Genomic DNA, 25,590 nt, shown 5'->3' on the forward strand with positions numbered 1-25,590 from the left:
AAAGAGGGTGGGGGCAGGTAGAGGGAGAGACAGAATCTGAAGCAGATTTCCTGCTGAGTAAGGAGACTGACAAGGGGCTTGATGATCCCATGACCCTGAGATTATGACCTGAGCAGAAATCAAGAGCTGGACGTTTAGCCAACCAAACCACCCAGGAGCCCCACTCAATTACGTCCTTCAAAAAATGCAATAATAGAATGGAAGAAAAAAAGAAGAAACACCTTGCATGGAGTAGGAGTGGTATTGTCCTGCGAATATTTTATAATTTTTGCAAATTACATGCATGTGTGTTTGTGTTGGATGCCATGTTAGATGCATTTAGAAAGCTCACTGCTGTAATCTGTGAGGAGAACTCTTCCTTTGGGTAACAAGAAACCCAGAGCTGAAGCACCTGCCCGCTCCCACCAGCCGCACTGGGCATCTGCCCCCTTACTCAGAGAGCATGTTGGCCTCGTTCTGTGCAGGTGCTGGCTTCATCTCAGCCGCTCCTGTCATGTCCAAACCTAGTGATGTCTAGAAGCAGAAAAACACCATCCCTTCTAGAGAAACCTGTCCCAGACGTCCCCAGCAGATCGCCCCTTGACCAGAATAGATGTCTCCTTACTGGTCAGAGCTGAGTCGCTTGCCCACTATAAATGAAGCTTGAGAAAGGAGACTGGGACTTCTTTGATCAGATTCCACCCATGTGATACAACTCTGCCAGCAAAGATAAAAGGCAGAATGGATGTAAGCAACCTAAGTGTTCACCCTGAGTAAAACCCAGAAGAACAAAAATATTTCAAGTAATTTCCTGTCTTTTTAGAGATGGAAGTTAAGGGCAGACTATCCTTTGATCCATCCATTCATTTATTCCCTCAAATATTTACTGATTACCTCCTGTGCACCTGGGACATGGAGTTAAGCAAAAGAGACACAATTGATGCTTCTTGGGGAAAACTCTAGAAAAGCAGAGAATAGTTGAATAATCTCAGAAATATATGTGTAACTACAAATTGTTACAAGTGCTTCTGCAGAAAAAAAGGCAATGGTGTGAACTGAGGCTGTAACAGGTTCTGATTTACACGTGGGAGGGTCAAGGTTTGATCAAGGTTATGCAAATAGAGAGCACAGGCTCTTGTCTGAAAGAGAGTGATTGAGAACTTTGGCTCTAGAAGCTCTTTGCTATAAGATAAAAGGTCATCTTTGTTTCCATTATTCAGATGTCCTTTACAAATCCTGGACACACCCTGGCTTTTTCCTGGTAGATGTATCGGTTAATGTCCAAGTCATTCATCAGAAGATCAGAGGCCCAAACTCCAAGATGGTCTGAAGGCTAGATGGCTGAGCTTCTGTTTACCTCAAGCTTTGAAGAGGAATTGTACAGTACTATCGATAATGTTGTTCTGCATCAGCCCATCCTTTGGAGCGGTCCTTGATTTTGTTTTTGTTCTGGTGTCTTTGTTCCCAGGGGCAAGATCGATCACGTCCTGTGTATGGGTCTGCATTCTCCCCTGAAGGTAATAAACATTGTCATTGTCGTCATTCTAGAACAAATGAGTATGGAGGCAGGGCTGGACTCCAGAGCGTTTCTGTTACACTCAGGTCATCTGGCCTCTGGAGCATGGGGTGAGGGGGTGGTGGCGGTGAGGGCAGGCAGAGAAGTATCCAGGAGAGGACTCCGGTGTAGACCCCAAGAGCAGTGATACTTGGCTTCTAAGTTCCCTCTTTGGCAATATCCTTCTCATATCACTAAGCCTTCAGCGAAGTCCTAACAAAACTTCTTTCCTGATCTTAACAATAACTGTATGGAACTGGAGGTAGGATCAATCTCCAGGTTGGGCAAAATGGCACAGGGGAGAACAGAGGCAAATGGACATAACTGTGGAAGGAGAGGGCAGTAGTTTGGATCCCTATGACAATGACAAGCAGCTACCAGAATTGGTCTGTAGAACATGTAAATACTTCTTAAGGGTTTCTCGGGACTCCCTGAGAGTCCTCAGGACTCCTGGAAACAGGAGCCTGGTAAAAGATAGTAAGTACTTCTGCAATGGAAGGAGACAGAGTGGAGGCTATGGTGATTTGGGGCATGAGGTTTGGATATTTGGATTACAACGTATTCTATCTAGTGCTCGCAACCCCCGCTGCAAGGTAATTTTATTATCTCAGAGGAGAGTGAGGCTCAGGGGAATGCCAGCCTCAGGCTTCGGGGCAAGTAAGCGACAGGTAGGGCTGAGTCCAATGTCAGTCCATTCTGCCATGCTACCTCCCTGAATAAAACTCCCTTGGGAACTTCCTTTCAAGACCTCCAAGAAAGGCTCATGTCATTTTCTTTCTTTCTTTCTTTCTTTTTTTTTTTTTTTAAAGATTTTATTTATTTATTTGACAGACAGACATCACAAGTAGGCAGAGAGGCAGGCAGGGAGAGAGGGGGAGGCAGGCTCCCTGCTGAGCAGAGAGCTGAATGCGGGGCTCTATCCCAGGACCCTGGGACCATGACCTGAGCTGAAGGCAGAGGCTTTAAACCCACTAAGCCACCCAGGTGCCCCATGTCATTTTCTTTCTGCTCCACCATCAGACTCTGGGAGAGTAACCTGTGGAATAATGTGGGAAATGGCAGCTACAGGAAGAAAAGAAGAAAAAACTTTTAGCAGAAACTGAGGTGTCTTGTTCATCCTCTAACTTCTCTTTCTCATCTACAAAGCAGTCAGCATCCATACCCATTCTCATATCCTGCTTTCCCCTTCAAGTAAAGTTCTTTTTTCCCTTCTGAAGCCAATCTTGTACCGAGGCCATCTCCCCTCCTCTCAGACTTTGATCCACCTGCCACTCTCTACTTTACATCCCGTCCCAGTTTGTTCCCATCCCTAGGCTTATAAACACCTTCTTATCTTTTTCATTTTAACCCAATATTTCAATTAACTTTTCTAGTGTTGTCTGTACTTCCTCATTCTCACCTGGCTCATCCCTTCATTTATGTCACCCTAGGTCCTCATGAGTATTTTAAGAATCCTTTAAAATTATACTCATATAGGGGCACCTGGGTGCCTCAGTCAGTTGAGTAGACAACTCTTGGTTTTGGCTCAGGTCATAATCTTGAGGTTATGGGATCCCGCCCCATATCGAGTTCTCCGCTCAGTTCAGTCTGGTTCAGATCCTCTCTCCCTCTCCCTCCAGCTCAGACACACACACACACCTACACTCTCTCTCTCTCAAATAAATAAATAAAATTTTTTTTAAAAATGAATAAAATTAAATCAAACTCATATGCATATAGAAAAACACATAGACATGTACAATGCAAAGAATGATCACATAGTGAACACATCTGTGTATCTGCCACTAGGTAGAGCCTTAGGACATTCCCAGCACCCCAGATGCCCCATGGTGTTCTTCCAATCATTCCTTCCTCCTTCCTTCATAAATCTACCCTCATCCTGGCTTCTCATACCATGAATTAGTTTTGCTTGTTTTTAACTTCACGTAGATGGAACCTTACATTATGTGCTCTTCTGTGTCTGGTCCTCTGGCTCAACATCACGTGTGTGTGATATAACCATGTTGCAGGCAGCAGGGGTTTTACTTACATTTTCACTGCTGTATAGTACTCCATTGTAAGAATATTCCATAGTCCATCCAATTCACTGTTCAGGGACATTTGAGATTATTTCCAGTTTGAGGCTATTTCAGATCAGATTTCCATGAACATCCATGCATGCCTTTTTAGTGTGAACGTGCCCATACTTCTTCTTCTGTTTTTAAAGGAAGGAAGTAGTTTGGTTAGCACCACCGTAAAATAGGTCGGGAAAACTAAGGCACAATAATATTCAACCAACTGGACAAGTTGGTCATGAGCAATCACAATACTTATACAGAGAAGCATAGGATACCAGGGAAGCCAAGAGAAGATACTTAGGGAAGAGATGTGTCCTTGCACGAGGGTGTAACACACAGAGAATAGGGAACAGAAACCGACCATGTAATTAAGTACAAAATTGCATAGGCCCAGAGTACAGACAACGTTTAGAACCTCCTGGTAAAGACTAGACAGTTTAATACCAGGGCTGGATTCTCCACTCCTGCTCACCCACCCTGTCTGTGACAGAAGAGGTACCTGGAAGCCATTCATGGGAGAGGGAAAGGAGCTGTAAGTCTGAGGGTCATTTCTATAGATCCCAGACATATTTCTGGCTATGTCTTCTGCCCTTTGCTTCCCACAGTAAAACTGAGACTAAAACCTCTGTGAACCGAGACACCTCAGATGGACTTTGCACACATTCCACCCTTCCCACCTTATAGAGGCCCATCTGGGAGGGCGAAGGGAGCCTGCAGATGGCCCACAAGCCAGTGGGGCTTATCAGATGCAAATTTTCATGTCTCATCACTAAAGCCTGAAGTCTCTGTGTCCTTGGAAGCCAATGAATACAAGAAGGGTGGAGGAGGAACTGAAAGGCTGTATGGGATTTGGGATTAGACCCCGAGTGCAGACAGCTGCAACTGACATCATCCATCATCATCATGGTCACCACCACCATCATCATCATCCCTTACATTCCTATCACAGAAGAGTCGACAAAGAACTTTCTGTTCCTCAGCTTTCACATCTCTGTGGGGGCCGCAGGGCAGGAATTACCCCCACTTTGCTGATTTGCCAGAGAACGCTCTGGAGGGAAGGCAGGGTCAGTACTCGCGAAGCGCCTCTCCTGTCTCTCCTTGGGAGCCCAAAGGGCAGCCGTTGGCTCGCTGCTTCTTACGGAAGTGAAACAGGGAAAAGAAGGAGGGACGCGTGCCCTGCGGGGCGAGGACACAGAAGGCAAAAGATCTGGAAATGGGCAGAAGCTAAAGCTGCTGCGGGGTGGGGAGAGATGAAAGGTGGAAGCGTGTGCTGACTCTGAGAATTCTGTGCGCTCTGAGGTAAGTCCGGAGCCACCTGGAAGAGGCACGGGTGCCCAGAGGGGTGCCCAGTGGGCACTGCCAGCCCGTCCGCGGAGGTAGGGCGCGACCGCGCCGCACGCGCGCGTTTGGGGACTGCGGGCTCCGGCAAGTCGAACTTCCCCGGGCGCCCCACGGAGGGTGGGAGCGCGGTGGCGCCGCCCCCTCCCGGACGCGCGTCGAGCGCCCTCTGTCACCCACGCCACCCCGCCGGGGGGCCGAGGGCAGAGCCGGCCCGCCCAGGTGCGCCGGGGGTTGGCCCGCAGTGCGGAAGGTGCGCCGCCTAGTCCCGGGCCTGTGCCCTCTGCCTCCCCCCCTCGTGAAAGCGAAAGTGCCGGGCCCGCGAAGGGCGAGCTTTGGGGGCGGGGCCGGCGCGGACCCGGGACTGGCGCCGGGCACTCGCCGGGCCATGGACGGGCTCGGCCGCCGCCTCCGAGCCAGCCTGAGACTGAAGCGCGGCCGCGGGGGTTAGTGCCGGGCCAGGGCGCGGGGGCGGCACGGACGTCGGAGGCCCGGCCACTAGGCTGGCGGGGCCGGGGGGCGGGGGGAGTTCGGCGCGGGGTGGGGGGCGGCTCCGCCGGCAGTCCGAGGGCCACTAGGAGCGCAGGCTTGGCGCCAGGTGAGCGGGAGCGGGAACGCAGGTGCAGAGGACGGGGCCAGGTGGCCGCGGGGTCGGAGGTCTGAAGAGCCGCCGGGCCCTTGGGCCCTTGGAGGCTCGGGGGAGGTGGCGGGTCAAAGGAAGCCTTTGTGGGGCCCCGGGGCCACGTGTCCTCCCAGCCAGGAAGCTTGTGGTGCAACCGCAGTGTGCTCGAGGCGCCCTCCGGGTACCCCCGCCTCAGCCCCGCCCCGCCCCGCCGCTGGTCTTGACAGGAACTGGACTCCCCGACGTGACCACCCCCATCTGCGGGCGGCAGCGGGGCCGGGAAAAGCGTGGCCCCCAGCAGACCCGGGACAGACCTGCTCTGCTGCTGCCTTAGAGTGTGTTAACCAGACAGGGCACGCCTCCCGTGGCTCCTGACACCCGCCACCAACCCCTTCGATCCCCCCCAAGGTGAGGGGAAAAATAATTAGAGGGTTGTGGGGTTTCAATTAGAAGTCACTGTTCGATCCCTTTCTTCTTCTTCTTTTTAAAAGATTTTATTTATTTATTTGACACAGCGAGAGAGATCACAAATAGGCAGAGAGGCAGGCAGAAAGAGGAGGAAGCGACTCCCTGCTGAGCAGAGAGCCCTATGCAGGACTCGATCCCAGGACATTGAGATCATGACCTGAGCTGAAGGCAGAGGCTTAACCCACTGAGCCACCCAGGCACCCCATGGATCCCTTTCTTCTTAGCAGGGGCACTGGGCTTTGCAAGAACGCCATTAGGAGTTCATTCATGTTTTTCATTCATTCAACAAACATTTATGTCGATTTGCTAGTAGCCAGTCTTGTGGCTGGGCAGCAGTAACCCTTAGATACTTGCCCAGAGGTCCCACCCATTGAGGAGAAAGTAGCCAACTAGAGAGTAAATTGGGGCCATTCCAAGCTGTCTAACATTGGCAGTCAAAAAGTTGAGTGAGACCGCTTCCTACTCCAGGCCTGGGAAAAGGGGAGATCTGGGAATGAGATCAGTGCCCCTTCTACCATCACTCCCGCACACCCCCCCCCCCCCCCAGACCTTGCTGTTCACCCTAAACACAGCCTTCCAGTATCTGGTCCTTTCAAGGCAAAGAGGTCAGAGACCAGAGTGGGGACAGGGTCCAGACTACAATGATTAGAACAGAGTTCATCCACTCTGGCACCCCTGGTGTCCTCTTTTCTCTGGAGACTTACTGGCCTCCCTTAACTCTCAGAAATCCATGTGAATGGAAGAGTTCTGCTTTTTGCAGCCAAGAAGAGACCTTCCAGTTGTTTCCTCTCACCCCAGCCCCCAAACTGGGCTTGTGATTGCGCCTGAAGCAGCTACCTGGGCACGGGAGTAGCTGGGCACGGGAGTAGCTGTGAGATGAGCAGCCTGTATTACCTGTTCTGAGGTCAGCCACCTGTCAGGCCAGGAGAGTGTGCCCTTTTCATCTTGCATACCATCCTCCACCTTTCTAGGGAGTTCCCTGTCTTCTTTTGCCCTTTTGTCCTCAGGTCAATTGTGTGATAAGAGGTTGTGTGTGTGTGTGTACATGCATGTGTAAGTCATCCTGGTGGAAAGACGTGGCAGTGGGGGTGGTCCTGAGTTGGGAGCTGCTGAGCTAGAAAAGGGAGAGCCAGCTTTCCAAATCAAAGTTCCAGAAAGCTCCCTCACCTATATTCTAGCTGATTCTGTAACTTACTCGGGTGCCTGTGGGAGGAGTTTCCTGGTGCAGGAACAAGTGTAACCAGACTCCTGACTTCCCTGGAAAGGGTGGCTCCCTCCTCAACTGAAAAACTCAGGATAGTAATTTCATTCCAGGGCCCTGGGGATTAAATGAGATGGCCTATATTAATAGGGTAGAGTGTTTTCTTTTCTGCTTTTCTCTTGTGTTGATAAACCTCTTTGAAGGGAAGAAGAAAGCAATCCTTTTCTGGATTTCTTGGGTTGCAGCCCAAAAGTCTAATAACTTCTTTTGTTTGATTTTGTGAGTTTTGCTATTCTTTAGGCTCTCCTGATAAATGCAGGAGGAAATGGGCTGAAAATGCAACCCAAAGAGTTTAGGGAAAAGAATAATTTCCCGAGGTTCTGGAACGATTAGTGAAAAGATTTGGGTTCTCAAAGACTTTTGCAAACAGGAGGCGCTCCACATTGGTGGGATGTTTGGTGTGTACTGCTTCCAGAAGGTGGGAGAATAGACACGGAACTCTCATAATTCCTACTCCAAACAGACTCTGTTAATAGTCCCTAAATAGCCCCTGAATTATTCTGTGCCTCAGTTTCCCCATCTGTATCAGGACAATACTTGTTCCTCAGACAGGTGGTGAGGATTGTGAACAAGTCTGGACATTTTGAGTAAGGCGTAGCGACAATTCTGAGTGTTCTGGGTCATTACAGCTTTTGTGACATCCTTATTTACTGTGATTGGGGTTCTCCCCAGGAGTCATGTCTGGATCCCCGAGTGTTGGCTCTTACTAGTCGCACAAAAGCCTAGTCTGGAGCTCTTAAGAACAAGGCAGCCATCTCCCCATATTCCAGCAACCCGCTTTCTGCCAAAAGGCTGCTAATTCTTTGCTGAAGCACAGACATGGCCACCAAATCCTTGCCTCCTTGCCTCCTGGCTCTTAGCCCACGAATTTACTCATTCAGAAGTTTATGTGAGACTCCCAGGTGACTTAGTGCTATTTTTCTCTTTCCCCCAGCCTCCAGACACAGCCTTGAGATACCACTAGAGCTCAAGGGGCCAGCTGCTCTGCTCTTAGCTTGGGCAGAACTATTGACCTGACCCAACAGGGAAAAAAGACTGAGCAGGACTGGGGGTGGGGCCAGGATCACCTCGTAGCTTTCCACTGTCACGGAGTGAGCCTCAGGCTGCTGATGCAACCAGTCCCCTACTGTGGGCCATGGGGAATGTCCTGACTCAGTGCTTCCTATGTGGGAGGAGGGATTCTTTGCTGGAGCCCTGGAGTGGGTCCCGTGAGAGAAGTCAGTCTTAGGATATATTGCAGGGGGACGCCTGGGGGACTCAGAGGGTTAAGTGTCTGCCTTCAGCCCAGGGCATGATCCCAGGGTCCTGAGATGGAGTCCTTCAGCAGGGAGCCTGCTTCTCCTTCTCCCTCTGCCATTCCCCCTGATTGTGCTCTCTGTCAAATAAATAAAATCTTTAAAAAAAGGAAAAACGATATACCATAGGTGGTAAGAGATGCACCATTGTAGATCATCCTTGACATACCAGGAACTCACCGGCTCAGAGATGGATTTGCTCTCTTTTTTACGTCTGGGAGAGGAGGGTTTTTAAGGTTTGGATTGATTTCCACAACTCTCTTGCTAGAAAAAATTTTCCATGTAGGCAATTAATGAGCCGAGTCTATTTATCTTAATCAGGGGAGGCAGTGGCATGCTGGCTGTGGGGAAGGTTTGGTACCGTGCGCTTGCTTGCAGTCCTGAAGTTCTGGAAGCTTCCATGTGCAGCAGGGGGGCCTCGCAGGGTTTTTTGGCCATAGTGAATCAAGTTGAGATGTGAAAGGTCAGGAATCAAGGTTACGGGAATACAAAAATCCCCGTCCTGGGGCTGGTGAGGTTCTGGTGCCCAGTCTGCCACTGCTGCGCATTCCTCACTGTCCCGAGGTTGTCCATAAACCCACGGCACAGTCCGCAGCACAGGATTCAAAGCCCTTAGCCCAGAAACAGCTGGGCCTTAGAGGTGTTTGCTCATGACCTTTTTTCTTGCCACACCCTGGGGCTCTTGGGAGGAGCTGAGGTCAGAGCGGCAGTGCCAGGATGCTGCCTCTGTCAACGCGGGCGTTCAGCTGCCTTCCTGGGTCCCGTCACATCCTTCTTGCTCAATCATTGGGTGCTCAGCATGGAAGCTGCTCTCCCCTCTCTGGAAGGCAGTGCCTGGCGTGGCTTCATGGAGTTGTGGCTGGAGACGGAAGCGGCAGCCACTCCTTAGACTTTCTGTAGCCAGCCTGTGTCCGAGGAAGGGGAGATGCTCCATGCCCCACGCAGGCTGGAGAAGATGGAAGGACAAGTGGTAGGCGGGATGCTCAGGCTCTTCCGCAGCCGACTGCCTGGACTCCGAGCAGGTCTGGACTGGACTGCCCACTTCCTGTTTTCTAGGGTGACCCTCTCCCACGGGGCTGTTTCCTCCTTGAAATGCTTCTTCCTTCTCTTCCACATAGAGTCTCCATAGCCTGACCTCCCCTTGGTCCCCCGTGTGCGTAGGCCAGGATGCTTCCCCTATTAGATTGCAGAGCCGGTCATGCCAGCCATGGGGGCCAGTGTGGCCACAGACACATGGCCCTGGGACCTGCTCTGATTCAGGTCCATCTCCACCCAGTCTTTCCTGCTTTGGGTCCTGCCCTGGGCGTCTTTGAATGGGCCCAGTCTCTGCCTCCAGAGTGGCTCCCCAGTACATTTCCTTGGCTTCCAGATCAGCGGTTTCTGTTCTCCTCTTGGCTCCCTGTGCTTTCAGAAATCTCCCAGGGCAGGCATGAAAACCGTCCGGTTGGCTCTTCCCATGCTCCGGGCGCTAAGTCACTGGGCAGGCTCTGGGGATCTCAGCGTCGGCGTGGTGGTGGCCTTGAGGGGCGAGCCTTGAGGCATGGCTGCCTGGAGCCACACAGACCCCTTGGGGCATGGGCCACTGAAATACCAAGTGGGCTTTGGTGTCTTCGTTTCAGGATCTCTTCAGGATAATCCAACGGACCCTGTAAAGGAGCCAGAAAGGCCCCAGGAGCACTGTCTGCCCGCCTTCGCTGGAGGGCAACACTTCTTCGAATACCTCCTCGTGGTTTCCCTCAAAAAAAAGAGTTCGGGGCCTGACTATGAGCCCACCATCACCTACCAGTTTCCCAAGGTAAGGATGGAAGGAGGAGGGCAGGGTGAGACAGGATTTGGTTGTTTGAGAGGCGGTGGGGGGAGGGATGCCCTCTTCCCCACTCCACCCTGCCAGGACTTGAGTCTGGAGCCGCCCTGTGCTCGGTGCTCCTATTTCCTTCAGGCCCAGCCCCATTTCCTGTTATCACCCACAGAATCTAGGTCTGGCTTCTTTGTGAGGAACTGACCTGGGCTCCCTGGCAGAGAAATGAGGCTGGTTCTTCTGCTCCTTTTGGGGGACCTCCTCATTCTTCCAAATTCTGTCCTCAGCCACCCTTCTCTGTAGAGAGGCCTCCTGGCCGGCGTCCCCTCTCTGGGGAGGGTGGGAAGGAGAGGGTGTGGCCAGCTCTCCTCTGGTGGGCAGGCTCAGTCTGCGGCTGCAGCCCAAACGTTAGGCTCCTTCTAGTCTGCTCTGGGGGTAGGGTCAAGGGTGGGGAGGGGGCGTCCTTCTTGTGCACCCCGACGGTTCGACAGCTGAACGGGTCACTACTCTGCTCTGCTGTGGTAGTTCTCCCACGTGGCCCTCCCAGGAGGCCAGGTAGCCTCTGGGCCTTTCCGTGTTCAGTGAAGTCCTGGCTCCCTTCCTGCCTATGTGGGTCCTTAGGGTCCTGATGTCTAACTTGGGCTCATGTAGATTAGGCCTAGGAGGGGCTGTTTCAGCCTTGGGGTGCATCCAATGCCAGAATGAAGTTTCTGTGGGGAGGGATGGTTAGAGGCACACTCTGAGCCACTATGCCAGCAGGAAGGTTTATCCTCAAACTGCCCTAGAGCCACAAAAGAAGCCTGCCAACCATGAGGCCCTCTCTGTCGGCTGGTCGTGACCTCCACAATTCCCTGGTCTCTTCCTCTTCCTTCTAGAGGGAGAACCTGCTTCGGGGACAACAGGAAGAGGAGGAGCGGCTGCTCGGGGCCATCCCCTTGTTCTGCTTCCCAGATGGCAATGAGTGGGTCTCACTCACGGAGTATCCCAGGTAACTGCTCAGGCCTAGGACCGAGGAATCTGGGACAGGGGGAGAAGAGACAGGTGCTAGCTCCCTGGGCCCTGTGGCGCCCTCACTCGCTGTATACGCCAGTTTCTCACCAGTTTCTCTCCTAAAGGAGGAACTGGAAGGACTGGAGTCGACTCACTTATAACATCTTGCCTGGAGTCCCCCAGGGCCAACGATCTGGGCCAACCAGGTTGACCCATCAATCACCTGTGTCCAGAGAACGGCAAGAATGTCTCACCTGTCCTGGGAATGACGGTTGCCACGTGTTGACTGCTTCTGGCCAAAGCTGGACTTTATGGAAGGCCTTTGGCTTCTGAGAAGGCAGTGTGGCGAAGTCACCCTCAGCATCAGCTCTGGGATTTGGCTGCCTGAGTTTGGATTTTGCCTCAACGACTTTTGAGTCGAATGACTTTGGATAAGAACAACCTTCTCAGCCTCGACACCTTTGTCCTTAAAGTGGGGATAGCAACCGAATCCACCTCAACGGGTTATTTTGGGAATGAAATGAGGGGGCATGTTTAGAGCTGGCTACCGATAAGCACTTAATAAATTACTGATGTGATTATTACTCTCATGATTCATCAGCAGCTTCCGCTGCCCTCCTGACCCCCCTCAGCATCTGTCTGAGGCCAACTGCCTTCCTCTCTTAGGATCCGGTGAGTAAATGCAAACCACGTGTCTTCTCTTCCTCAGGGAGACCTTCTCCTTCGTCCTGACCAACGTGGATGGGAGCAGGAAGATCGGCTACTGCAGGCGCCTCTTGGTCTGTGCTGCTCAGAACTGCCCTCTCCTCTCTGCGGCCCACTCTGCTCCACAGCTGGGCTTGCTCAAGCTTCAGCTGCAAAAGCCACGGCTCCCTGGCAGTGGTGGTTGCCTGGAGAGCCCAGTCCAGCCCCTACTGCCATGTTAGCACCCTCTGTACCCCTGCAGAATGGGGATGCAGGCCCCTCTTTGCCCACCCAGGGGACCTTTGCTGGCCCAGCTGTGGTCTCTGCTGTCCCCAGGCTTCCAACAGCTCGCCCTGTGGGAAGTTCCCACCAGATCCTCCCTCCAGCCTCCATACCCAGGTCTAGCTGCCTTGGCCCTTGGAGCCTCCTGGAGCAGACCGGAATTCAATGTTTCTTGGGTCTCCAGAGGCTTCTCCAAGTCACTTGTACAGTGCTGTCGCCTCTGGCCTGTCCCTCATCTCCACAGCACGCTTGCTCCCTCTCTCTGCAGACCCCAGATGGTGCTGGCGCTGATGGCAGCACCAGATGGTGCTGATGGCGCAGATGGCCCCTTCCAAGCCATCTGCTTTTGACATTGGGAGCTGCTCTGGCCTCCCTGCTGCCCGCGCTACGTACCGAACCTCTGCCTGGCCAGGCCTTTCTCCCTCTGACCCCACTTCCCCCTCTGAGTCCCCCAGCCCCCACCTCTGGCCTTGCACCCCATCGGCCCCAGTAGGGAGAAGCCCTGGGGAAGGCGGTGGCCCTGAGGGAGCCTCTCTGTCCCTCCCCAGCCCACCGGCCGTGGCCCTCGCCTCCCCAAGGTGTACTGCATCATCAGCTGCATTGGCTGCTTCGGTCTGTTCTCCAAGGTACGGGTGCAGCGGGATTCCCCGGGGCCTGCTGGGCCTGTTCAGCTCCTGGGTATGCCTGGCTGCCTGCCCTGTCTGTGCTCCCTGGGCCCCAAGCGGAGCTCTGCCCTCAGCACTGGCAGGCAAACCAAGGCAGAGAGGAGCTTGGGCTCGACTTGATATTGGAGAAAAGTGGGCACAGAACCCAGGGGACTGTCCCCCCTGTCCTGCAGAGAGCCCAGGCCCCGCCTCAGGTCAGGGAAGAAAGCAGCTAGAGCGGGACAGCAGGGAGAGCCCCAGGTTAGGAGGCAGGAGTTTCCCATTCCTCATCTGGCAAAGGCGTGTGACATCCCTCACTTCCCTGACTCAGGGTCTGGCGTGAGACTCAAATGAAGTGACAGGAGAAACGCAGAACCCTGAGCAAATACGAAGACAATTACTGTACGGAGTCATAACATGCTTTTCCGAGACTCCCTCTGACTCCTCCAAGGGCAGAGGTCTCTAGGGCTTCTCCTGCCGGAGTAACTGGAGTGCCACGACACCTGAGTAGGTCCTCAGAAGGGACAGGGCGTGTCTTGGCGGCCACAAAAGAGCTTCAGTGTGCTCTGTCGCCAGCAGACCCTTGGGAGGATGAGGGTGGGACACTGTCAGCCTTTGCTTGCTGGAGTGTTCCTCCGCACAGGATTCTGAGGGATGGAGTCTGCCCAGGCTTCCAGGCTCCCACTGCATCCAGCTTGACTGGACATGGTGCCATCATGGATGATGGCTTACCCTGGGAGGACTCCCGGGAGGAGGCAGTTTACATGGGGTGCTAGGAGGAATAGGGACAGGTGAAGAGGGTAAGAGGAAGAAGGCGGCAGGTCTCTTGCAGCAGATCAACAGCAGCCTGGGTTCTGCCAGGGAGGAGAGGGGAGCCGTTGGCCGAGGGGCCCGGAAGTTCCTCAAGGATTGACTGGACCAGGGCAGGGTTGGGGTTGGTGGGGTAGTGGAGGTGGGGAGGCCTCTGCCGCCTCCCACTGGCTCCCTTTGAGCCTTGCATCCCACGGTCCCGTGCCTTGCAGATCCTGGATGAGGTGGAGAAGAGGGACCAGATCTCCATGGCAGTGATCTACCCCTTCATGCAGGGCCTCCGAGAGGCGGCTTTCCCTGCTCCTGGGAAGACCGTCACCCTCAAGAGCTTCATCCCCGACTCGGGCACGGAGGTGGGTTACTGAGGGTGTGAGCCCCTCCCTGGCTGGAGAGGGCAGCCTCTGGGGGATGCCGCTCTCTTAGTCTTGCCGTCCACCCCGTTAGCCCAGACAGACTGAGCCAGGCGGGGACAGGAGCCCGACGGGACTTGTTGACAGAGCTGAAAATCAAACCCATGGTTTCTGATCCTCCCAAGCACCTCCTTACTGTTCAAGTCACCAAGACTTGTATTTATAGCGAAACATGTAAGCTGAATTTCCTGGTGCTAGAATGGAGGCTGCCCACAGCCCCCAAACTGCCAGTTGTCCCCATTCCCCCCTATCTTCCCGTGTGTGTCCAGTGTCTCTATCTGATGGCCTCCATCTGTCTTCTTATCATCCATCCCCATCCCTGCGTCCCCACCCATGCCCCATGGCGATGGTACGGTTGTAGGCACTAAGCCCACCGAGGCCACAAGTAGGACATTGTATTTATATGCAAGTAAGCATCCCAGGCCTGACCTTGGGGACTGTGGAAGATCGGTGTGTCCCTCTGAACTTTGGCTTCCCCACATAAAAATAAAAGGCGAGGCTTTTCCCTTTCTCCAAAAATAGGCATAGAATGCTTGCCTATTTTCTGGATGGAAAGTGGTGAGTACAGTGAATGCGATTTCTGACCTCCTGGAGCTTAAAGTCTAGTGGGGGAGACAGATGTTAAATAAGTAAACACAAACGAAGTACAGAACTTATAAAAGTGTGACAGTGATGAAAGGGAAGAAACGGGATGCTGCCTGGGTACACGATGGGAAACACACATCAAATTAGGGGGACCTCTGAGACAGAGGGAGGGGGAGACAAGAAGAGTGACCCGGGGGGCCCTGAGCTGGGAAGGCCCTCAAGCAGAAAGTGTGTGCCCTGGAGGGGGGCTTGCCTGTGGGCCAGGCTGGGGATAGGTCAGCATATCCCTGAGCTTGAGGGAAAGGAGGGGAGGGCAGGATCCCACGTGGGCAGGTGGGGAGAAAGGAGCGGAGGCTGGTGGAGGCCCAGAACTCAGGACCTTGCGATTGTCTGGCGTGGTGATGCCTTCTCTCTCCAATTCCCCTGCAGTTCATCTCTCTGACTCGGCCCTTGGACTCCCACCTAGAACACGTGGATTTTAGTTCTCTGCTGAAGTGTCTCAGTGTTGAGCAGATCCTTCAGATCTTTGCATCTGCGGTGTTGGAGAGAAGAATCATCTTTCTGGCAGAAGGTCTCAGGTGGGTCCAGCTGCCAAGCAGCTCTCCTGGGCTGCCTGGCATCCCTGGGTTCAGGGGACAGACTGGAGGGCTTTCTGAGGGAATCAGGCTGTAGGACCTGTGGGCTCACTCTCCTGCCTCCAGGTCTGATTTTGTACTAAGCCTTGTAGAGAAACACCTGTTGCGTTTCCCCTGCTTCTGCCTCCAAACTTGATTGCTTCTGCACCTGAAGAAAGTTCCAGATTTATCTCTGAGCAGGGCCTGAAGAGTTCCTGGGACAGCTGAGGCAGAGACCAGTCAGAGCAGGTGCAGATGTGATGGCTTAGGGAGGGAGGGAGAGCACAGGACAGGGTGAGAAGGCTTATATTGGTATGGAGGTCAAGCCTGTCATCCTTAAGGGCAAACACATCTCATCCATCCATTATTCACTCATTCAACAAACATTTATTGTGTTTCAACTGTCTTCCAGATGCCAAACATCAGGGAGATGCAGACAAACTAGACCTGGTCTTTGACCTTAGGGTATGTAGTATTCTGTAGTGGTTGAAAGCAGAGGTGTTGAAATCAGCAGAACAGGGTTCCAATCCAGTATATTCTTCTACCTTAGCTATGTGCTTCCCCTTAGGTCAGTTTCTTCACTTCTTGAAGTCATGATCTCATCTGTAAAATCAAGATCACGACTGTACCTTCCTCATAAGGCTGTGTCAAGGGTTAAATGAAATAGGGCACACATCAGGTACCTACCACTCTAGCAGGCACACACATACTGGTAAGAGCTAGCTGGGATTTTTTGGGGGGGGGTCTTTATTTTTACTTATTTCATGTATTTTTATTTTTAATTACTTTCTATTAAGTATAGTTGACATCCAGTGTTATATTAATTTCAGGTGTATAGCATATTGATTCAACAATTCTATACATTGGGGCACTTGGGTGGCTCAGTGGGTTGGGCCTCTGCCTCCGGCTCAGATCATGATCTCAGGGTCTGGGATCCAGCCCTGCATTGGGCTCTCTGCTCAGCGGGGAGCCTGCTTTACCCCCGCCCCCATCTGCCTCTGCCTACTTGTGATCTCGCTATCAAATAAATAAATAAAATCTTTTTAAAAAAGCAATTCTATACATTATGCAATGCTTACCACGATAGGTGTAGTCAGCACCTGTCACCATACAATATTATTGACTGTATTTCCCATGCTGTACTTTTCATCTCCATGACTTCTTTGTTTCATAACTAGAAGTCTGTACCTCTTAATGCCCATCATGTATTTTGCCTGTCCTTCTTCACACCTCCCTTCTGGCAACCACCAGTTTGTTTCCTGTATGTATGAGTCGGTTTCTCCTCTTGTTTTGTTTTAAAAATTCCACATAGAAGTGAAATCACATGGCATTTGTCTTTCTCTGTCTGACTTACTTCACTTGGCGTGATATCCTGGAGGTCCATCCATGTTGGTATGAATGGCAAGATCTCATTATTTCACATAATGTATAATAGTCACTGTATGTACCTCTTCTTTATCCGTATTTGTATTTTGGTTATTGTGAATAGTGCTGCTGTGAACATAGGGGTACATATAGCTTTTCCAAGTAGTGTTTTTGTTTTCTTCAGGTAAAGCAGAATTACTGGGTTGTATGGTATTTCAATTTTTAATTTTTTTAATGAACCCCCATACTGTTTTCCACAGTGGCTGCACCAGTTTGCATTCCCACCAACAGTGCATGAGGGTTCCTTTCCTCCACGTCCTCGCCAACACTTGTCATGTCTTGTCTTTTTGAGACTAGCCATTCTGACTGGAACGAAGTGATATCTCATTGTGGTTTTAATTTGCATTTCCCTGACAATTGATGATGTGGGTCATCTTTTCGTGTTAGGCTGTCTGCATGTCTTCTTTAGAAAAACGTCTACTTAGGTCCTCTGCCCATTTTTTCCCTAGAACTTAAGATTACTACACGAACACTTTTTATTTTAATTTTAATTTAATTTTTCATTTTATTTTATTTTATTTTTCAGTGTTCCAAGATTCATTGTTTATGCACCACACCCAGTGTTCCATGCAATACGTGACCTCCTTAATACCCACCACCAACCTCATCCAAACCCCCACCCTCTTCCCCTCCAAAACCCTCAATTTGTTTCTCAGAGTCCACAGCGTCTCCTGGTTCACCTCCCCCTCCGATTTCCCCTAATTCACTTTTCCTTCTCCTAATGTCCTCCATGTAATTCCTTAAGCTCCACAAGTAAGTGAAACCATATGATACTTGACTCTCTCTGCTTGACTTATTTCACTCAGAATAATCTCTTCCAGTCCCATCCATGTTGATACAAAAGTTGGGTATTCATTCTTTCTGATGGCTGCATAATATTCCATTGTATATATGGACCATATCTTCTTTATCCATTCGTCTGTTGAAGGGCATCTTGGTTCTTTCCACAGTTTGGCAACTGTGGCCATTGCTGCTATGAACATTGGGGTGCATAAGGCCCTTCTCTTCACTACATCTGTATCTTTGGGGTAAATACCCAGTAGTGCAATTGCAGGGTCATAGGGAAGCTCTATTTTTAATTTCTTAAGGAATCTCCACACTGTCCTCTGCCCATTTCTTAATCACCTCATGGTGATGATTCTTGGTGCTGAGTGGTAGGAGTTCATATATTGTGGATATGAACCCTTTATCAGATTAGATCATCTATACATGTTCTCCCATTCAGTAGGCTGCCTTTTCATTTTATTGATGGTTTCCTTTGCTGTGCAAAAGCTAGCTGCTATCCTTAATATTAAGATCTCTGTTGATTTTATCTCTGGGCATAGTCAAAGAAGGATACTGTCATGTCTTGGTCTGTCTCTTAGGGGCTTCAAGTGCGAGAAAACTTAGGGAGACATGTGACAGAATGGTGGAGAAAAATAGCATGAAAACAGTGGGAGGCTGACCTTCTGTGGCTGTGTGGGGAAGGAGAAAGCCCATGAGATTAGGCTGACATCCCTGGTTCTGTCTTTTAGGGAAGAAGAAGAAAAGGATGTTAGGGACTCAAAAGTTAGGCCAGAGGGTCAGTGGATATCATGGGTTTTAGAGGAAAGGAAGTCTGGGCAGGGAGTCAGGGCTGTGGGTTGAACCTTTTGCAAAATCAGTGATAACCAAAAAGGCACTAGTTGTGAACCAAATCCTTAAGGGAAGTGGTATAATCTTTTTCTCTGGAAACAGTGCTTCCACTTTCAACCCTGTAGAAAAATGATAAGGTTCTGTTGTGGCTAGAGCTGGGGTTCCTGCCTTTCCCCTGAGATGAGCGTTCAAGAAGTGAAGGTGATTCCAGGTGCCAGCTGATCTGGATCCGGGCCCAGGCTGGCAGGATCTGCCTCTCGGGTGCTCACTTTCTCCAGGGAGATCCTGCGACTCCCCAGTTCCTTCCCACACTGCGTTGTTTGTCAGGGCCCCGAAGCCCAGGCAGGGAGGGGACTTCCAGGCAGCCTCAGCCTTGGCTGGACCCTCAGAAACCCAATCTTTCTAACTCAGGAAGTACGAGCTCCATACCAAGAACTGAAACAGGGTTTCGGCGTCCGTGTTTTTATTGGCCTTGGTTTGAGGCTTGTTTGGAGGAACGAAGAGCCATGAAGAGGCCGTGGAGAGGACAGAGAGCGGGGCTGGGTGTGTGTGCTAGAGGGCAGGGTGAGGAGTCCCCCTGAACCACTACCGACCGAGGCCGTAATCACACAGGGAATGCTTCACTGGAAGGGTGGAGGGCTCACCTCTCTGGGACTTTCCAGCTGGCAGTCGCCGGGCAAAGGTTCCTGGAATCTAGGAATTTCCCAGACTAGCTCAGGCACTGACCTGTTCACTTGAAAAAACCTCGAGGGGCCAGAGGGAGCTGTGAGACGTAAAGGCTAGGGGTGAGGGTGGAGAGCCGCGAGGAGGAAATGGGGTTTGGCCTCTCTGCTCCGCTCCACTGTTTACATGTTTGTCTCCTTAACAACACTGTGAGTTTGTCAAGCCGGGTCAGTGCCTTGGACTTCCTGGTATCCACATCCTTAGCGCCTGTGGCGAGCCTATAGATGGGCTCACCCAGTGATCTGCCAGAGTGAAGGCATTTCCTCTTTCCTCCTCTTTGGGGCCACTAGTTTTGTGCGGGGTGAGAGAGAAGACTAACAGGGAAAAGAAAGATCAGAGAGAGAGAAGCCCTGTCTTTGATGAGAGGAGCCTCAGCCTCTCCTGGTTTCCGTCCCTCCCCTCCCAGCTACCCAGCAACCTGCACAGCTCCCAGACTTGCTTCTATGGTCTGTGGGGAAGGGGCTGTGGGCGCTGTGCAGGGGTGGAGGCGTGGGGAGGCCTCTGTGACTCGTGTTCTCTGTGCCCTGTCCCTAGCACCCTGTCTCAGTGCATCCATGCTGCTGCTGCGCTACTCTACCCCTTCAGCTGGGCTCACACCTACATCCCCGTTGTCCCTGAGAGACTCCTGGACACTGTCTGCTGCCCCACTCCCTTCATGGTCGGAGTCCAAATGCGCTTCCAGCAGCAGGTCATGGAAAGCCCCATGGAAGAGGTACGGTTTGGGAAGGAGGGGGCGTGACTCGGAGCCAGGACCGCTGGAGTCAGACAGACCTAGGCTCTCTGTGGCTAATGGTGGTGTCACTTGGAGCAAGTTGCTTCACCTCTTTAAGCCTGAGCTGCTTATCTGAGAAATGGGGACAGTGGTTTCAAGTGCTAGCTAGGGATTGGAGGGGAAATAACCTGCGGAAAGCTCATAGCCTGGAGCCTAACATAATTGATGCTCAGTAAGTGGCTGCTTCCTCCTGCTGAACGATTTCCTTTCGGGTGTAAGGGGCAGCTCATGCAGGGGTCATCCAGCTGTCCTAGGTCAGTTAGTGCCAAAGGGCAGGCTCTGGGTTGTCCCGTCTCTCATCTGAATGGACAGGCACAGCTGGTCTATACAACACACAGCCCATTAGAATTCATTCGCATTCCTTGCAAGTGAGCTAATGTAGCCCTCCTACAAACTATGAGTCTTGAAAAATGCAGATTTCTGTAGCAAGAGTTATCTTTTTTAAATTTAAATTTTAATTTATTTTAGAAGGGGTGTGTGCACGCAAGTGGTGGTGGGGCAGGGGATGCACAGAGGGAGAGGGAGAGAATCTTAAGTGGAGTGTGTAGCCCAATGTGGGGCTTGATCTCACGAGCCTGAGCGTGACCTGAGCTGAAATCAAGAGTCAGATGCTTAACAGGCTGTGCCACCCAGGTAACCCAGGTTATCTTTCTGATTACCTCAGAGTTCACTCAGCCAATGAGAATATAAGTCCAGGTCCTGCTTGATTTTGTCATCTTATTTCTTTGCAATGCCCCAGACACACCAGAAGTGTCGGTTGTGAAAATGGGCATTGGTAGCATAAAGCTATCTCCAGTGTTGGAAAGACAACTCAAAACGTGCGCTCTGGTTTGAGTTGTCAGTAGCCACTTTCCGAAGATCGCCTTACTATACTCTCAAGCTACAAGGATTCCTTAGGTCTGTCTGCATTGGCTAACCTGTGCGAAGGGCTGACCAAGGGAAGAGGTGGGGGCTGGTCTTAAGCTACTGAAGAGGCAGGAACCAGCCGTGGTGGGAGGACTCCTTCCACTTCCATAAGAAACAGCGGAGGTCCAGAGAACTCAGTTGACTTATTCTAGGCCCCACAGGCAATGAGGGAACCTAGCACCCCAGGCAGAACCAAAGCCCTTGTTATGCAAAGTGTTGCTGGGAAGTAAAGAAGCAGGCTGTTTCCCTTCCTCGCTTCCTTGGCCTTCCCAGCCCTCCTCAGAAGTGCTGAGTAGACGGGCCCTTTGAGGGAGTCTTTGCCATGTGACTAACTGGGTCAGAGTATCAGCCCCATGTTTGGCAATGACTTAAAATGTCCCAACCCTAGGAATTATGAAACTTGCTGATGATGCAGTTCTAGCTCCTCCCCTGACAGCCAGGCAGGAAGACACCCCAAGGCCAGCCAGACTGCAGCTCCTACTATCCAAGAGCCTTGGCCCATTTTAGTCCTCAGCAGCCACTCTGTGAAATGGGCAGGGGATGAGGAACGGGGGAGGGCCAGGGCCCACTGTAGCTGTGGGGGGATTCTCTGCCCACCAACGCTCTGGAAGGGATTACTCGACAGACAGTAATACGGCAAATACTAGAAAGATTTGGGGGAACGTCACCAAAAAATTCTTCATGTACATTCTTACCTTCCTGAAACGAACAGCCTTCCCCGATTAAAGAAAGGCATCCGAGCCTGTGTATTCAAGTGGTCTCAGGCCTGAACTAGTTCAGCTTTTCTCCCCTGATGATGAATGATTAACTGCCTGCGCTCTCTTTTGGCACACTTTCCGGTTACTCTTTTCCTTTATTTGGAAGAAGGGAGCATAGAAGGAGCATTCACCGTACTGACAAGACCAGAGTCTAAAGGAAAAGACAGGCCCAGCAGGCATTTAAATGGCCAGCCCAGGCTTTGGGGGATCCTGGTAAACTGTGGGTCACAGACCTTGCCTAAGGGAGGCAGCTGCACTCCGTTCCATCCAAACGCGGTCCTTCAGAAACATCGCGGACCAACCAGTGTTAGAGCCACTGACTTTTCAGAAGCACCCAAAGCAAACTTGATGTGAAATTTTCCAACTTAAATATTGGAAACCAACTCCAATTATTTAAAAGTATTCTGAGGCTCCAAGAAACAGATCGGCAGGTTGGAATCTAACCAGCAGGATGCCAATTTATAGTGTCAGGTCTGGACGGAGGGCCCCTCGGCCGTGATGAACTCAAAGGCCAGCCCTGTGTTCGCCTTTCGCACAGCCTGCAGACACATGGTCTCCTCACTGCCTTTCCTTCCCTGTTCCTGTTGCCCTTGGCACATTTCCTTCTCTTTCTATTTCCTGCGGGAAGGCCCAAAGATCCCAGGGAGTTTTTAAAGTTGGACTCCGAGGCAATTGTACATCAAGTTGTTGCAAGCATTAAAAAAAAAAAAAAAAATCAAAAGGTGTCCAGTGTTGTCCGAAATCTGACCAAGACGGTAGGGAGCTGAAGGCGTGGGGAGGACAGGGATGCGGTATCTAGAACAGCTCCATCTACGCTTGGAAACTGGTTCTACTATTTGTAGGACCTTGGGCGACTTCTTTGCCTCATCCAAAATGGGGGTAGTGTTTCCCTCCACAGGATTGTGGGGAGGATTGAACGAGAGAAAATGTGCAAAGCCTATCATGTGTGCCATGTGCTAACCGTGCCATATATTATAGAAGCCATTCCTAGGATCAGTGTTTCATTAAGGGAGTGACTGGCTGTGGTTTCCCCAGTTGTATTCCCTCCTACCGTAGCACCCCTCCTCCCCGTTCCATACCCTCCTACCTTTTCCCAGGAAGGCAACCGGGGGTTTCCAAGGATGGTGAGAAAGGAGGGTATCAGGCAGGAAGGGAGAATTGCTGATCTGTTGCCACTTGGGCTGACAGGTGCAGCCACAGGCAAAAATGCAGATGCTAACTGCTCCTGGGGTCTCTGATGGGAAAAGAGAAAGCCATTCGTTCTGTGTTTATTTCAGGTCCTGTTGGTGAATCTTTGTGAAGGAACCTTCTTAATGTCAGTAAGTGTCTGGGCTCCGGCACCCTGCAGGCTCACCCCCAGCTCCATTGCTCTAGTCCCTCCCATGCTCTACCAACTCGCACAAACTTAAAGTGCTTTTCCTGGGTGAGACCCCGTGCTAACAAGACCTCTCTCGAGGAGTCCTTGGCAAAGACGGCTCCACTACCAGGCAATTGGTTTTGGTGCTTCTGGATCAGGGATGTAAACCCTGTGCCACAGGGATACAGGGGAGACTTGCTAATGTTTACAGTGAGATGGAAAGCCAAGAAGCAGCTTCTGTTGCTTCTCATCCACGTGGCCAACTTGGGGTGGAGTTGCGGTGTAAGTTCCATGCCCCCTCAGGCTTGTACAAACACTGCACCTCCTTCCAGTCTGCATAACTTCTGAGCTCTTCTCTTCTAGGTTGGTGACGAAAAAGAGATCCTTCCACCCAAGCTTCAGGATGACATTTTGGACTCCCTGGGTCAGACGACCAATGAGCCATGGAGTAAGTCCTGGGTCCCCCTTATTTGGGGTTTCTCCACAGAACCTGAGGGCGGGATTCCCAACCATCCCAGCCAGAACAAAAATGGACTCACTCAGCAGTCCTGGACTGGCCCCAGGGGCCTAGATTCTAGGGCAAGTATGAGTGTGAGATTTTATTCTTCCCAAGCAATGGCAGAGAACCTGTACCGTTTCCCATTTTATTTATTTATTTATTTTTATTTTTTTTAAAGATTTTTTATTTATTTATTTGACAGACAGAGAGATCACAAGTAGGCAGAGAGACAGGCAGAGAGTGAGAGGGAAGCAGGCTCCCTGCTGAGCAGAGCCCGATGCGGGACTCGATCCCAGGACCCTGAGATCATGACCTGAGCCGAAGGCAGTGGCTTAAACCACTGAGCCACCCAGGCGCCCCCCGTTTCCCATTTTAATCAGTAAGCATGAGCCCGACCCTAGCTGCCTCCCCCGGAGTTTTCCGCCTGCCTTGGAAGCCACCTGGAGGCAGGAGTGATTGGTTCTTCTGAGACGGCCTCTGTGTGTCCCGCAGCTTCAGAACAGCTCAATGAGCATGTTTCGGGCCCGTTTGTGCAGTTCTTTGTCAAGACGGTGGGACACTATGCTTCCTATATCAAGCGGGAGGCAAACGGGCAAGGCCACTTCCAAGAACGGGCCTTCTATAAGGCTCTGAACTCCAAGGCCAACCGCCGATTTGTGAAGAAGTTTGTGAAGACACAGCTCTTCTCCCTTTTCATCCAGGAAGCGGAGAAGAGCCGGACTCCTCCTGCAGGTATATGGTGACGGGTCCCTATCATTAAAGCCCAGGGAGGGTCCAGGTCAGGTGTGGCCCTGGCTCTGGAGGCCTACAAGATAAGAGTCTTTTCGGTGGGGTTGGACTGAAATAACCTAAAGCCTCAGAAAATGACTCTGGGATGCCATTTCGTGGAAGTTGCTCTTTGTTTTAATCTGGAGCCAGCTGCTAACTAATTATTCTATTTGAAAAAAAAAAAAAAATCCCATTTGTAGCCCCCGTTTTGGGCCAAACTGAATACCCAGCTCTCCAGGGGCCCATGAGGACATGGGGATCTTGACAGGAATGTAGGTGCAGCAGGGGAGCACGGGGAGCAGACAGGTTATTTCTGATTCTTACTCCTGAATTTATCATCGTCCACGTGGCCAGATGACATGCCTCTAACACCTGTATCTGAACCCGCAGGCTACTTCCAACGGAAGATACTTGAATATGAGGAACAGAAGAAACACAAGAAATCAAGGGAAAAGACTGTGAAATAAGAGCTGTGGTCAAGAGGAGGGACTGGACTCACAGGCCAGTTTTGGACTTTGGCGCCTGCCAGCACGGTGGGACTGGCGAAGCACGCCGCCTCCAGAATCCACAGCCTTCTTCTGAGTCCTGGTAACCAGGTCTTGCTTTGAGCTGGCATCTTGGGTTTGGGATCCCTGGAATCAATTTCTTTGGACTCTGGAAGGCTCCAAGCTCTGTGCTCACAGGGCTGGGCTCCAAGGGGCATGTCCTGCATGGGAGACGCAGAGTGGCAGACGGTAGGAGCACAAGCGTTGGGGAGCCTCTGAAGTTGCTGTGACGGCCCTCTTCCAGGAACCACTATTACTAAATCCTCAACACGGAAAGCAGTTGTGGCCCAAAGGCTGTCTCTCCACATGAAAAAGAAGTCTGTGGACGTGTGAAGCTAAGAATAAAGATGAATATCTCCTTGTTGTTTACATCTTATCTTTGGCTTCCCTTCTGAGGGGTGTGGAGAACCAGGAGTACCAGGCTGCAGATGTGAGAGTCAACTGTACTGGGAGTGGAGGACCTAGGCATAGTGGCCCAGAACTCTGGGGCTGTGTGCGGAGTGGGAGAACTAGGGGGTCAGCAGCTGAGCTTTTAACAGAAAGGTAGGGGACGCTGGTAGAAATAGCTACAGCACTGGGACGGGGCAACAGTTCTTGGTTCCAGTCAGGTGTGCCTTCCAGAACCTGGGAGGAAAGGCTGCTGGCCAGGGAAGCATCTGTGGGTCTAGGGCAACTTGAGGGTAAGACATTTCAGCTTCCAGAAGCCAGGGGAAGGGCTCTACGCTGCCTCCATAGATAGGTCTGTCTGCCCATCACTTCTGGTTTGAAGCCTTCAGTTGTAGACATCCAGCTTCCTACCTGGTTATTTTGAGAAGTCTGGTTCAACTCAGC

General features: G+C 51.5%; 1 protein-coding gene and 1 long non-coding RNA gene across 3 annotated transcripts; one reads left to right on the forward strand and one right to left on the reverse strand.

The window, feature by feature from the left end:
• Window positions 1-843: 843 nt before the first annotated feature.
• On the reverse strand, window positions 844-4,184 carry LOC123947205. The gene is made up of 3 exons (XR_006819722.1): window positions 4,091-4,184; window positions 3,564-3,728; window positions 844-1,490 (listed from the first exon to the last, which is right to left on the reverse strand). It is a non-coding gene; the product is annotated as an uncharacterized LOC123947205 (long non-coding RNA).
• Window positions 4,185-5,052: 868 nt separating this feature from the next.
• Window positions 5,053-25,128, forward strand: DENND2D (DENN domain containing 2D). 2 transcript variants are annotated; one of them, XM_046013247.1, is made up of 12 exons: window positions 5,053-5,375; window positions 10,195-10,370; window positions 11,249-11,361; window positions 12,073-12,142; window positions 12,878-12,955; window positions 13,996-14,136; window positions 15,208-15,356; window positions 19,689-19,866; window positions 22,868-22,909; window positions 23,311-23,395; window positions 23,939-24,178; window positions 24,605-25,128. In XM_046013247.1, the coding sequence occupies exons 1-12, from the start codon at window positions 5,318-5,320 to the stop codon at window positions 24,679-24,681; spliced, it is 1,407 nt and encodes a 468-aa protein (XP_045869203.1). In that variant the 5' UTR covers window positions 5,053-5,317; the 3' UTR covers window positions 24,682-25,128. The 2 variants fall into 2 exon arrangements, with proteins under 2 accessions (XP_045869203.1, XP_045869196.1); XM_046013240.1 differs by lacking the exon at window positions 5,053-5,375 and adding an exon at window positions 9,340-9,597.
• Window positions 25,129-25,590: the final 462 nt, after the last annotated feature.

This window comes from Meles meles, chromosome 1, assembly GCF_922984935.1.
Source record: "Meles meles chromosome 1, mMelMel3.1 paternal haplotype, whole genome shotgun sequence".
Classification (NCBI taxonomy): Eukaryota; Metazoa; Chordata; class Mammalia; order Carnivora; family Mustelidae; genus Meles; species Meles meles.